This window comes from Pituophis catenifer, unplaced genomic scaffold, assembly GCF_029215685.1.
Source record: "Pituophis catenifer annectens isolate HBS135680 unplaced genomic scaffold, rPitCat1.0.hap2 SCAF_2, whole genome shotgun sequence".
Classification (NCBI taxonomy): domain Eukaryota; kingdom Metazoa; phylum Chordata; class Lepidosauria; order Squamata; family Colubridae; genus Pituophis; species Pituophis catenifer.
Window position 1 is genome coordinate 7,048,446 of NW_027256882.1, and position 13,982 is coordinate 7,062,427.

General features: G+C 38.9%; 2 protein-coding genes across 2 annotated transcripts in view; both read left to right on the forward strand.

The window, feature by feature from the left end:
- The window catches only part of LOC139309780 (vomeronasal type-2 receptor 26-like), a 70,126-nt gene that overhangs the window by 23,564 nt on the left and 32,580 nt on the right, over positions 1 to 13,982 (forward strand). The window contains exon 5 of the mRNA XM_070933987.1: positions 9,256 to 9,382. Coding sequence (XP_070790088.1) covers positions 9,256 to 9,382 — 127 coding nt within the window. The remainder of the gene's footprint in view (positions 1 to 9,255; positions 9,383 to 13,982) is intronic.
- LOC139313429 (vomeronasal type-2 receptor 26-like) lies at positions 12,863 to 13,693 on the forward strand. The gene has a single exon (XM_070939041.1). The coding sequence runs from the start codon at positions 12,863 to 12,865 to the stop codon at positions 13,691 to 13,693; it is 831 nt and encodes a 276-aa protein (XP_070795142.1).

Below are 13,982 nucleotides of genomic sequence, written 5' to 3' on the forward strand. Positions count from 1 at the left end.
TATAAAGAGAATCAATACAAAATGTTTTATAGATGGCACATGCCACTTGAAAAATTGGCAAAAATGTTTAAAGATAAATCAGCTAAATGTTGGAAATGCCACCAGACACCAGGATCGTATTATCATATGTGCTGGACGTGTCCAGAAGTGAGAAATTACTGGATTAAAATTAAAATATGGTTAGAAGAAATGATACAACAATGTAATGATTTAAAACCTGAACTGTTCCTATTGGGTATCTTACCAGAGAAATTTAGTGAAGGAAATACATATTTGATTATACATGTCATAACTACAGTGAGGATAGTATTTGCGCAAAGATGGAAAGCAGAGAAAATCCCTACAGAGGGAGAAGTAATTAAGAAAATATTGGATTGTGCAGAAATGAATATAATTGACTCTGATAATTAAAGAAAGAAAGGAAATGGAATATTTTAAGATATGGGGCAATTTTGAGCTACGTAGGAAAAAACCCCGACTAGAAAAGTATTATACATATGAACCTACAAATTAAAAGAACAAAATAAAAATAAATATTTGACCTTTACAGGGAGGAGTCATAAAATAAGGGTGTGGCTGGCCGAAGAAGTCTCATAAGACAGAAATAGTACTATCCCAGTCTCCCTTAAATCTCACAACAGACAACACAAAATGTCCGACAAAGCCTGAAAGTGGTGATTTGAGATATCACCCCACTATGGTTATACAAACATCTTGAGCTACGTAGGAAAAAAACCCTGACTAGAAAAGTATTATATATATATATATATATATATATATATATATATATATATATATGGTAATGTAATGAAATGAGTGAAGAAGAAAGAAGAGAAAGCAGATAGATAAATGTATCAATAGATAAGCAAGAAATGTGGGAGAAATGTTATAATAAATGAAATGATAATATTAAGATATGATAACTAGAGGAGGAATAGGAAGAAGACACAAAAGATGTACTCAGATGATACACTGAATGATTGATTATGTATTGTATGCTTGTTTGTCTATAAAATAAATTTATAAACAACAAACTTTTTCTTTGAAGACGTTTTGCTTCTCATCCAAGAAACTTCTTCAGCTCTGACTGGTGGGGAATGGAAGGATTTATCTTCCTTGCAGACAGCTGGTTATTTGCATCCTTTTAGAAAGCGATTGAGGCCACTTGGAGATTGATCTGTGTCCTCAGGGTCACCAGAGTTGTGCAAATGTTGGCTGCAGGATTTTTCTGCCCTGTGTCCCTTCACTGTCATTGGAGATAGTCTGTGTTGTCTGCATCTCAAACTGAAGTGCTAATAGTTCCTGTAGTCTGCAATTTTTCTGGAACTCTATGAAGAATCTCATAAACCTTTAGCTGTGCATTTTAGGATGCACAGCTCCTAAATTCTCACTTTGAATGGTGTGAGAGTATGAACGGATTTCCAAAAATATTGTGTCCTGAGGGGGGGGAGGAGATGGGACTTATGCCCTCCTGCAGCACTCTGCCATCCAAAATGGGGCACAGGGGGCATGAGGTGTCCCCACGCACCCTGTTTTCAGCCTGGACAGCCTCCTGCAGCACCCTGTCAGCCAAAATGGGGCAAAGGGGGCACAAGTGGCCCCCACATGGCCTATTTTTGGCTTGGATGGCCTCCTGCAGCAATTTGGCAGCCACAATCCCCCCATGCTTTGTTTTGGCTGGCAGGATGCTGCAGGAGGCCATCCAGGCTGAAAATGGAGTGCATGGAGGCTGCGGACCGGTCCTTTAGCAATAGCACTTAGACTTATATACCACTTCACAGTGCTTTTACAGTCCTCTCTAAGCGGTTTACAGAGTCAGCCTCTTGCCCCCAACAATCTGGGTCCTCATTTTACCCACCTTGAAAGGATGAAAGGCTGAGTCAACCTTGAGCCAGTGAGATTTGAACTGCCAAACTGCTGGCAGCCGGTGATCAGTAGAAGTAGCCTGCAGTACTGCATTCTAACCACTGCGCCACCATGGCTCTTTCCAGGCCAGCCCCGCTGTCTGGATCTAAGCTCCCAGTGGGCCAGATCTGACCTGTGGGCCTTGAGTTTGACACCTGTGATATAGAATAAGAAATTAAGGTTTGATTTAAAATTCCTGGATTTTTCCATTCTAGTTTCATCCCTTTTTACAGAAAAATGAATTCTGGAATCTTTCTGAGATGAAAATGTACTTGGACCAAAATGGAGATCTGGTAGCAGATGTGAACATCTGGAGCTTAGCAGTTTTGCCAGAGGAACTTTACAATGAAGCGGAAGTGGGAAGCTTTGAAAGGCAGAAACTTATTATCGATGAAGGTGCTCTTTTCTTTCTAGAGTGGCTCAACAGGGTGAGTGAAATATGGAGATCTATTTTTTTTTTAAATTCAAAGATGCAGGATACATTTCAAGTAGGCGTCAAGTAGAAGAATGACATCATAAAGAACACCGGGAGTTTTGAAAGATAGAGAGTTTTTATCAACCAAGATTATTTTTCACAACTAAAATTGTTGAATAAGGTGGGCAAAATATTGGTGTCCTTTTTGTTTTCCAAGGTCTTAGGACACATTTCAAGTGGGCAAAGCCTAATCACCTAGAAGGATAACCTTCACTGAGATTTGAATGTGGGGAGTGGAAAACTTATAGTTTTCTTAGACTCTCCAGGCACTCCTTTCCCAACCGTATCCATTAGTGCCTTCTGCCGTGCCCTTAAAACTTTCTTTTTTCAACAAGCCGGGCTGGCTTAATTCTTTTTAAAGGTTTTTTAACTGTTTTGTTTTGTTTATCATTTTAATTAATGGGGCCAAATCTATCTATCTATCTATCTATCTATCTATCTATCTATCTATCTATCTATCTATCTATCTGTCAGATGTAAATGCCTTATTCTATAATGTGTAAATAATATATGAACGGGGTATCAGGGGTTAACTTATTCTTCACTTCTTAATGTATCCATGATTCACCACTCCCACATCTAGCTCCACCCATTGTATATATAAGGAGCTGTTTGCCCCCATTTACTTGCTTCTACCTATGAATATTCAGTGAATATAGAATGCCTATTGTAAATAAAAGGAGATATATTTAAACCTTTAACTCTTACTAAATTTATTGAGTCTGATCCTGAAAAATATTGCAACAAGCTGGTGGCAGAGGATGGTTAATTGACTCAATAAAAATTAAAAATGTCTAAGAAAGATAGGCCCAACACCAGGGCATACAGTAAAGAAATAGAAACAGAACAAGAAATAATCAACGAATCCACAAATGCGATTTCGAGAGAATCTGAAGAATACACCACTGAAGACGAAGAAATAATAGATGAAAATGATGATGAGGAGGAAATCGAAATAAAGTATAACGAACTCAGGTCAGAAATATTAAAACTATTGAAAAGCCAGAAGAATGATGAAAGTCTCATCGCGGACCTCCAAGATATGCTGAAGAACAGCGGAGCAGCGAGAGAGAAGCACATCACTAATGAAAAATCAAAAGACACCAAAATAGTGAGTGATATGACTACAGAAAATATTGTTGTGAAAAAGAAAACCGGTGATCCCGCGCAAAATTTTGAATGGCAGCCATCTTGGTTTCAACAGACCTCCAGGGTGAGCGAAGCAGAGCCAATCAGAAAGCTCAATTCAAAATTTCTGGCGCGAAAAACATCAGACAACGAAAATGAAAAAGAAGACTCTAACACCTCTGAAGAATCGGAATCAGAAAGTGAAGAGGATTCAACAAACAATCAAATAAAATCAGCAATGAAAACGCTTTTTGCTGCCTTTGGACCAAAACTAAAAATAACAAAAAAACTGACGAAGAAGCGAGCGGTCAAGCCAATGCCTCAAGACCTGCCCGCTCCCATTCTGACTACGAGAGCGACGACGCCTGAACCCAGAGAGCCCTGCCGATACCGCCCCACGCCACAGACCGAAGCAAGCACCAACGCCGTCAAAAGAAGAAGGAGAGCAGCCGCCATCGTCAAGACTCCCAAAATCGAGCCAGAGACCAATTCGTCTGAGGAGGAGCAGAACGAGCAAGCCGCAATGAGGAGAACCTCTCACGATGACTCCGTGGAAGAAATGAACAACGCGCATGCGCAAGACTACGCAGACGGTCCGGGAAGACATGAACTGGCGAGGAGACCGTGCAGGCTCGTTGCGAGCATCCCCACACCGTTTTGTAACTTTCTGCATTTGCGAGACCACGGACTACCTCAGGTTGTAAGTAATGGACCTAATAATGTCGGAAATTTACCCAGTGACTTCCCAAAGCTAAGGGTAGATGGCATTAATTTGCAAGAATGGTATCAGCAGCTCCAGGTTGTCTTTATGAAGGAAAACTTACTGTTTTTTATCACTAGTCCCCCAAAAAGACCTTGGACTCTAAAAATAGACTGCTTACACCATAGAGCATTTTTCTTATTAATATCTAGCGTGTCTCCTGCAATGTATCATAGCATTAAGCAAAATATGACTGTGTCAGAAATTATTCAATGCATGTTCAATTTGTTTTACAGTGACAGCGTAGCTACCACCACAAGGATGTCTAAAGATTTCTTTTCATCTAGGATAAAACCAGGGGTTTCCATAAGTGAGCATTTAATATCTTTAAACAAAATAAGAGCTGAGCTGCATTTAAGGGGGGAGGTGATTTCAGATCAAACAATGAAAAGTGTTATTATCAACTCACTTGATTCATCATGGGACAATTATATGTCACATTTAGACACAATCAATCTAGGATACTTATCCATAGAAAGTCTATCCAATAAATTAATAGCAGAAGACAATTCAAGAAGGAATCGTTCTAACAATCACATAGAACACAAAACATATAGGAAAGTAGCTTTCCAAGAAAAATATAATGAAACATTTAAATGTCATAACTGTGGATCCAGGGAACACAATAGAAGGGATTGCCCCAAAATTTCAAAAGAAAGACATAGGTCAGAATATAGAAACAAATACAATTATAGACAGTCTTACATGGATAGACATAGATACAGAAGCCCACCAAATTACAAAGACAATAGAGGGGGCAGAGATAATTCAAAGGATAGAAAATCTGGTTCATTGAATGGATTAAATAAACAAGACAACACTAACACACAGCAGAATGAAAATAGTAATTGGCTTATTGATTCTGGAGCAACTAATCACACCACTAATAACAAAGATATATTGTCTTCATTTGTAGAAGATAAATTTGTAATAAAGGTAGCTAACCAAGAAAAGGTTCAAGTATTAGGCAGAGGGAATGTAATACTGCCAGGTCTAGGAAAAATAGAGGGGGTATTGCTAATACCTGAAATACCTCATAACATACTAAGTGCCATAAAACTAAGTAGAGATTCTGATATTAACATAGTTTTTTCTAAAGGAAAGGCGACTTTAGAGAAAAATAAAATAGATATAGGCACTGTAATAATTAAAGGAGGCCTACCTTATCTGATAACAAAGGAAAAATGGTTACACAACATTGATTCAAATATGGAAGATTGTATTGAAGTAGATGATGAAAACATTAACAACAGTGACAATGATGAATGTAAAATATCTCATGATCACAAAGATGTACACAATGAAAAAAAAACCAAAAATAGGTAAGCCAATTCATGATGAGTGTGCTCACATCTTACATAGGAAGTTAGGACATGCCAGTTTTCCTGTAGTACAAAAAATGACTGAACACGCAGAAGGTGTCAAAATAAAAAATTGTGAAAACTATTTGGAATGCTCAGTATGTAAATCTACAAAACTAAAGACTAGCCCCAGACCAAGAAAATCCACCAGATCAACCAACCAAATTTTTGATTTAGTACACATGGACTTAGTTGGTCCACTAACTCCATCAATCACTTACAGAAAACGTTACTTCTTAACCATAGTAGACGATTATAGCCGTTATGGATTTGTCTATACATTAAAACACAAAGACGAAACCTTCCAAAAATTTAAAGAATTTTATAAACGCATAGAAACACAACACAATATCAGAATAAAACAAATTATGACAGATAGGGGATGTGAATTCATGTCTAAAGAATTCTCCCAATGGTTAAAGGACAGAGGAATGTTACATTACACGTCTAGTCCATTTTCTGCGTTCCAGAACGGGATTGCAGAGAGGAAGAACTCAACATTACAAACCATGATTAGATGCACATTGGAAGATGCTGGCTTAAGCAAACAATTCTGGTCAGAAGCCCTACATTATTCCAATTACACACAGAATAGAACCTGGTCCAGCATAGTAAATAAAACACCATATGAAGTAATGTATAATAGAAAACCAAAATTGGCACACATGCACATATTTGGGGTCACTGCAGATGTACACATACCTAAGCAATTGAGAAGAAAGGGAGAAAACGTGTCCAGAAGACTCAGATTTATGGGATACGAGACAGGTACTAAAGGGTACAGATTCATTGATAGTAATAACAAATTTATAGTCTCCAGAACAGCTGTATTCCATGAACAGGCCAACTGGTCTAAAATACATCTTAATGAAATATTTCCAAGTGACAACAAAGATACAAAATCTCAAGAGAAAGGGACCATAGAAAAGCAAAACATCAACAAATATAAAAACAAAACCAAAACATGGACAAATAGCCAACACAAAATAAAGACAGACACACTAACTAAAAAGGAAGCAAGATATTTGCATGATAACAATAGTAAACCTGAAAAAACAATTAGAAACACCAGAAATCAGATGCCAAATAAATATAAAGACTATGTAATGCATATGGATGATGAACCAAAGACACCTAATACATATGAGGAAGTGTTAAAACTCCCTCGTGAAAAAAAAGAAAAATGGGAATTAGCAATGAAAAAAGAAATGGAAAGCTTACAAGGACTAAATGTATTTACACCTGCAATCGCACCAAAGGATAAAACAATTATTGGTACCAGGTGGATATATAAAATTAAGAACTTAGAGGGAGGCAATACCCTATACAAAGCTAGACTAGTTGCACAAGGTTATGCACAGAAATATCCGGAGGATTACACTGACACGTATTCCCCCACAGTAAGAACAGAGAGTGTCAAAACAGCTCTAGTGGTAGCATCAGCACTTAATCTCGATGTATTCCAATATGACATACAGACAGCGTACCTACACGCAAAACTAGATAAGGAAATATATGTAAGAGCACCCCACAGTCAATACACAAACAGAAATGAGACTTGGTTGTTAAACAAGAGTTTATACGGGTTAAAACAATCTGGTAAACGATGGTATGATTGCTTAGTAAAAGTACTTAAAACCATGGACTTCAATGCCACCACTGCTGATAACTGTTTTTTCGTTAAAAAGGGTGATGATTACATAGAATTTGTATTAATCTATGTGGATGACATTTTATACATAGGAAAACATAAAGAGAGAAGAGAAACTTTTGTAACCAAGCTAAATGAACATTTCTCATTGAAATCTCTAGGCAAAGTGAACAAATATCTTGGTGTTCAAATTAACAAAACAAAAAGAGGTTTCAAACTTACTCAAAGAGATAAGATCATAGAGCTCTTAAACAAATGCAATCTAAGTAATGCCAAACCTTGTGATACTCCTATGCAGACTGACTTTCTAAGAAATACTGATGAATCATCCCCTGAATTCAAAGATAACACATTTTATAGATCAGTCATAGGTTCACTTCTTTATATATCTAATTGGACAAGACCAGATATCGCCTTACCCCTCAATTTATTATCCAGACATGTCAGCAAGCCAACAATGTACCACTGGGAAGCTGTTAAAAGAATATTAAGATATCTGAAAAGTACACTAGACTTTTGTTTAATGTTGGAACCTAACGATAATAAAGAACCAAAGCTTACATGTTATGCGGATGCAGACTGGGCTGGAGACACCTCGTGTAGAAAAAGTACATCTGGTTATATATTCCTCTTAAATGACTGTCCAGTTTACTGGTACACTGGTAAACAAGAATTAGTGGCCACTTCAACGACAGAAGCAGAATATGTTTGTTTATCTAAAGCTGCAAATAACCTTGTATGGTTTAATGATTTGATTTCAGATGTTTGGAAAAAACCTGCTTTGCCTTTTGTTATGCATGAAGATAATAAAGCAGCTATTGAAATATCCAGATCAGACGCCATTGGACAAAGGTCCAGACACATAGATATAAAATTTAAACATGTGAGACAATTATCTCAGGATGGATTTATTAAAGCAGTGCATTGTGAAACTTCAGAACAATTAGCTGACATATTGACAAAACCTTTACCTGCTAAGCAGCATAAATACTTAACTTCTAAATTATATGTTTTGTACTGTCCTGAATCTGAATGTAATTGGTGTTGTGTAACGAATCGGCATTTAGAGGGGGATTTGTCAGATGTAAATGCCTTATTCTATAATGTGTAAATAATATATGAACGGGGTATCAGGGGTTAACTTATTCTTCACTTCTTAATGTATCCATGATTCACCACTCCCACATCTAGCTCCACCCATTGTATATATAAGGAGCTGTTTGCCCCCATTTACTTGCTTCTACCTATGAATATTCAGTGAATATAGAATGCCTATTGTAAATAAAAGGAGATATATTTAAACCTTTAACTCTTACTAAATTTATTGAGTCTGATCCTGAAAAATATTGCAACACTATCTATCTATCTATCTATCTATATATTTAACTGTGTTTTAATATTTGTATTTGATGTTTTTATTTGGCTGTTCACCGCCCTGAGTCCTCAGGGAGAAGGGCGGTATACAAATTCAAAAATAAAATAAATAAAATAAATAAATTAGCAGTAGAAATGAGAAAGCCTTGTTGTGTCTAGTAAGGCATTCCAACCTCCTTCTCCCCTTCCCCCTCTGTGTGGCAACTGAGGAACAGGAAAATGGCTTCTGCCAGTTTCAAAGTTGACACGATCATCATCAAAGTTTAAAATCATGGATATTTGAAGAATGGAGGAATTCATGTTAATACAGCCATGAGAAAGAACCCACTGATTGTCACTTAATGCTTAAATCTTTTTTCTCAATTCCATCCTTCTAGGATTTATTAAGTAGAAACTCCTTTATTGCAATGAGGTATGCCAGAAGCAACAGGGAGGAAATAAATGAAAAATCTGTTGGTTGTTGTATCTCCTGCAATCATTGTGAACTTGTTAAGGATTTCCTATTTATCAAAGGGAATCCTGTGGGCTAACGTTACTTTTGAGCACCATTTTTCCTGAATGCTAACATATTTTCTTTGGCATTCCTTGTTTTTCTGCTTAGCCTCTGCCTAAGTCCAAATGTGTTGAAAACTGTCATCCTGGATTTTTCAAACAGACTCGCCAAGGAGAGCCAGTTTGCTGCTACGACTGTGTTCCTTGTCCGGAGGGGACCATCTCCACTCAGGAAGGTGAGTGACACCCCATGAAACAGTACTAGATTCATCCAGAGCATTTGGAAGCACAGCTAAACTGGATTATTTTCTTGTTGCTTATTTTCAAGTTGCCCAAATTCTTTCATTATGGGAGGAGTAAGAAAAAGATCTTGAAGGATGAGGTAGGATGAGATAGAAGGACATGGTGGATCTTCCAAAATAAATCTATCTTCTACTTGTCAGTTTGGAAGTGTCCTTTCATGTTGTCCTATTTTAGCAAAAACCGAATTCTTTAAAATATGAGGAATGGTTTCAGGTCAATAGATCTTCCTCACCAATACCAAATTTTCCTTACGGGGCAAAATATATACCCCACCCCTCTTTCTCTTTCTCCCTCCCTCCCTCCCCCTCCTTCTCTCTCAATGTTCTGACCCAGCCTTAGCAGAAGCAAGAAACAGACTCCATGTCACAAAAAGCTCCTCTTTATTGTGAAATAATTGCATTCACCCACTGAAAAGTCCAGGCAATAGTCTTTCAAGTAATTAGCAGCAGCAACAAGTCTTATCAGTTCCTTGCGATAATTGCAAGGATGTGAGTTCCCAGCTGAAAGGTTGCAAAGTAAGTTCTGGAAAGCAGTCTTTGTGGCATGAAACACCATGAGCAAAATCTTCAGAAATACGAATTGTTGTTTCCTATGACAACCACTCCCCTTTCCTTCTATTTATTTCCTAGCCAGGGAGGGGCCATTCAGGATCCACATGTGCTTTGCTTCCTGAGTTGGCTCCTTGACCGCCGTTGTTCACCTCTCCTACTAGCTCTCTGCATATATGCATCTGGAACAGGCCCCAGCTGTTCTTCCTCCTCACTCAGATCAGCCTCCAAAGGCAGCTGCCTCTCCGGTGGCTGGGAAATGTCGGACGGGTCTGACTCTATCTCTGCATCTGATGCAGAGCATCCATCAGAGTCTTCCCCAGACTCCAGAACTGGCCCAAGTTTCTCCTCAACCTCCTCATTGTCCGAGTCTGCCACCAGCTCTGCTAGCATCTGACAGGCCACAACACCCTCTCCCTTTCTCTCTCTCTCTCTCTCTCTCTCTCTCTCTCCCTCCCTCTCCCTCTCCCTCTCCCTCTCCCTCTCCCTCTCCCTCCCACTCTCTCTCATCCCCACTCCTTCCCTCTCTCTCTCTCCAATAAAATTGCCTCTTTTTTCTCCAGTGCTCTAATTCTCCGTGTTATAATTTAAGAGATTAAAAAAAAAAAAGAAAAAAGACAAAGAAAAGATTCTATCTGTATTTCTTTATGGAAAAAAAAAATCCTTGCATACACAATAGGGATTAAAAGGAAGCAGATCTAAGATAAAGAAAGGGAAAAAGGGGCATTAATCTTTTTTTAAAAAAAATTCACATCATATCCATTTTTATACCATCATGGAGCCCACTTGGTCTTTAAAATTGTTAGCAAACCTATAATCAAAATATTTTGCATCACCATCTCATTTTATATTTATATTTGGGCCTTGGGAACCAAGTCCAAAGCAAATGTCTATGGAGATTCTCAGTCATCCAGGTGATGGGTGTCCCAAAGGTGATTTTTTTCAGGAGGCAACTGGACTGTCCAGTTACCTCTTGAAAAAGCATCTTTGGAAATCCAAAGCAAGTGATATTTGTTTTTATACCATGAAATCACATGTACCAGTTACAAATGATTTGGAATATAATGGCACTCACACCACTGTTGGGTTCCCCCAGACTCTTACTGTATTACACCCCTGTTGTGTGAGCTTGACAGGTACCCAGTTTCTTTCCAAGTAAAATTGAAAATCCATAAATTGAACTTTAAAGCTTGGCATGGCATAGGACCAGAATATTGGTGGGAAACCCTAACCCTAACCCTAACCCAAGCCCCATCCCCATCCCCATCCCCATCTCAATCCCCACCCCGAGCCCAAGCCCAAGCCCTAGCCCTAACCCTAACCCTAACCCTAACCCTAACCCTAACCCTAACCCTAACCCTAACCCTAACCCTAACCCTAACCCTAACCCTAACCCTAACCCTAACCCTAACCCTAACCCTAACCCTAACCCTAACCCTAACCCTAACCCTAACCCTAACTCTAACAACTCTAACTCTAACTCTAACTCTAACTCTAACTCTAACAACTCTAACTCTAACTCTAACTCTAACTCTAACTAACTCTAACTAACTCTAACTCTAACTCTAACTCTAACTCTAACTCTAACTCTAACTCTAACTCTAACTCTAACTCTAACTCTAACTCTAACTCTAACTCTAACTCTAACTCTAACTCTAACACTAACACTAACTCAAACTCAAACTCAAACTATAACACTAACACTAACCCGAGCCCTAGCCCTAGCTTCTCCTTGAGGTTATCTGCTCATCTCATTACAGCGAATATGAAAGGCATGCTCCAGGTCTATTTCCTAAAACTTTGCCACCTTGCCTACCTTTTTTGTTGCATTCCCTCTGTAAGGTCCTGCCTCTCCACTCTTCCCAAGAAAACAGGACAGTTATTACAAAAGGAGCTTTTATTGAAATGTTTGTGATAACAAGAGAGCTAGGCAAGAACTGAACCTTCTCACTTAAAACCAACTATTTCAAGCAATGCTAACCAAACCCCTCCCATACTTCATCATTGCAGGAAAACAGTAATTTCATATAGATATTAACACAGTAATGTAGGAAACAGAAACAGAAATTTCATATACAGATCACTCCATTCCTCCCCTCTTCCTCCCACCAAAATGCCAGCATCCCTGTAGAAATACCTGGGACCTGATACCCTCCCCCATTAAAATCTGACAGACCCTGTCAGTTAAAATGTTATCTCCCATGCAGCTCCCCATACCAGTCTAGCAAGGGTTAAACTGCCCAAGACCACTAAACCTTAACCTCACTTCACCCCTGACTCCTCCCCTTGGGTATATAAGGTTGCCACCTGGGCACAAGACCCAGTTCCAGCCATGACCCCGTGAGAAGATCAGGTAGAGATTAATATATGCTTGAACCTGAAATGTACCCTATGTATGAATAAACTGAATATACCGATTGTCTGGTTATCCTGTGAGTTATTGGGCTAGATCTGTCAATCCTCAACAGACTCCTACCCTGCTAACCTTCCAGAGAAATGACTCTTCCCACAGGCATTGGAATAAGGTGAGGTCAGAGCAGGATGAAAGTGTGGGTGGACACAGTGAAGGGTAGTTGTGTTCCACGTATTACTCTTTGGGGTATTATTTTGTTATTCTTTATATAATCATACATATACTGTAATTGTTTATGCGTATCTTTATGTACAGACTCCCTTTTTACCATTTAATTAGGGATTTCCTGTCTCTCAGTATCAGCTGTCATCTAAGCATGCCTTTCTTGAAATGTGAAAGGAGAGTCTATAAAAGAAATATTACTTTCTGTTTTCTCAGATACTGAAAAATGTACCAAGTGCCCAGATGATCAATATCCAAGCCAGAACCGAATCGAATGTATCCCCAAAAGAATGTCCTTCCTGTCCTATGAAGAACATCTGAGTATTATCCTTGTCTCCTTTGCCCTATTCTGGTTCCTAACCACAGTCTCTGTTTTAATCATATTCATTAAATACCTAGAAACTCCCATTGTCAAAGCCAACAACCGGGATCTCTCCTATATCCTCCTCGTCTCCCTCCTGCTTTGCTTCCTGTCTCCTTTACTCTTCATTGGCCAACCAAGGAAACTCACCTGCCTTCTCCGACAAACAGTGTTCAGCATTGTCTTCTCAGTAGCCGTGTCTTCTGTGTTGGCCAAAACAATCACAGTGGTGCTGGCTTTTCTGGCCACAAAACCAGGAAATCGAGTAAGGAGATGGCTGGGGAAGAGCTTGGCCAACTCCATCATTCTTTCTTGTTCCACTATCCAAATTATCATCTGCTCCATCTGGCTGGGAGTTTCTCCCCCATTCCCTGACTCTGACCTCCACTCCCTGCCAGGAGTGATCATCCTTCAATGCAACGAAGGTTCTGTCACCATGTTTTATATTGTCTTGGGCTACATGGGCTTCCTAGCTGCCATTTGCTTCACAGTGGCTTTCCTGGCCAGAAACCTGCCTGGGGCTTTCAATGAAGCCAAACTGATCACCTTCAGCATGCTGGTCTTCTGCAGTGTTTGGGTCTCCTTTCTGCCCACCTACCTGAGCACCAAAGGAAAGTCCATGGTGATTGTGCAGGTCTTCTCCATCTTGACTTCCAGTGCTGGATTGCTGGGATGCATCTTCTTCCCCAAGTGCTACATTATCATCCTGAGACCAGATCTAAACACTAAGGAAAATCTAATGATAAAAGTAGGGAACTGATAGTGAAATTGTTTTTAGGCTCATGATATTTAATGTTTTATTGCAATAATTATTAATAGTTTTGTATGCTTCCTTTTATTTTGACAATTAAGGTTATTTTAAACTGAAGAAATTAAAATTATCAATATAAGAATAATGAAATTTAGAGTTCCATGACTGTGTTGTTTAGTCATCACTCTTCCAAAACCATATCTGGACATGTCCCAACAACAATAACCCACTGTCAGAACTGCCCCAGGTAAGTTCCTTACGTAAGAGTACTCTGCTTTGAGAAGGAGACCAGATTTCT

Bases quoted from the DNA above. Each gene is read 5' to 3' on its own strand.
- LOC139313429 (XM_070939041.1), top strand. From the start codon at position 12,863: ATGTCCTTCCTGTCCTATGAAGAACATCTGAGTATTATCCTTGTCTCC.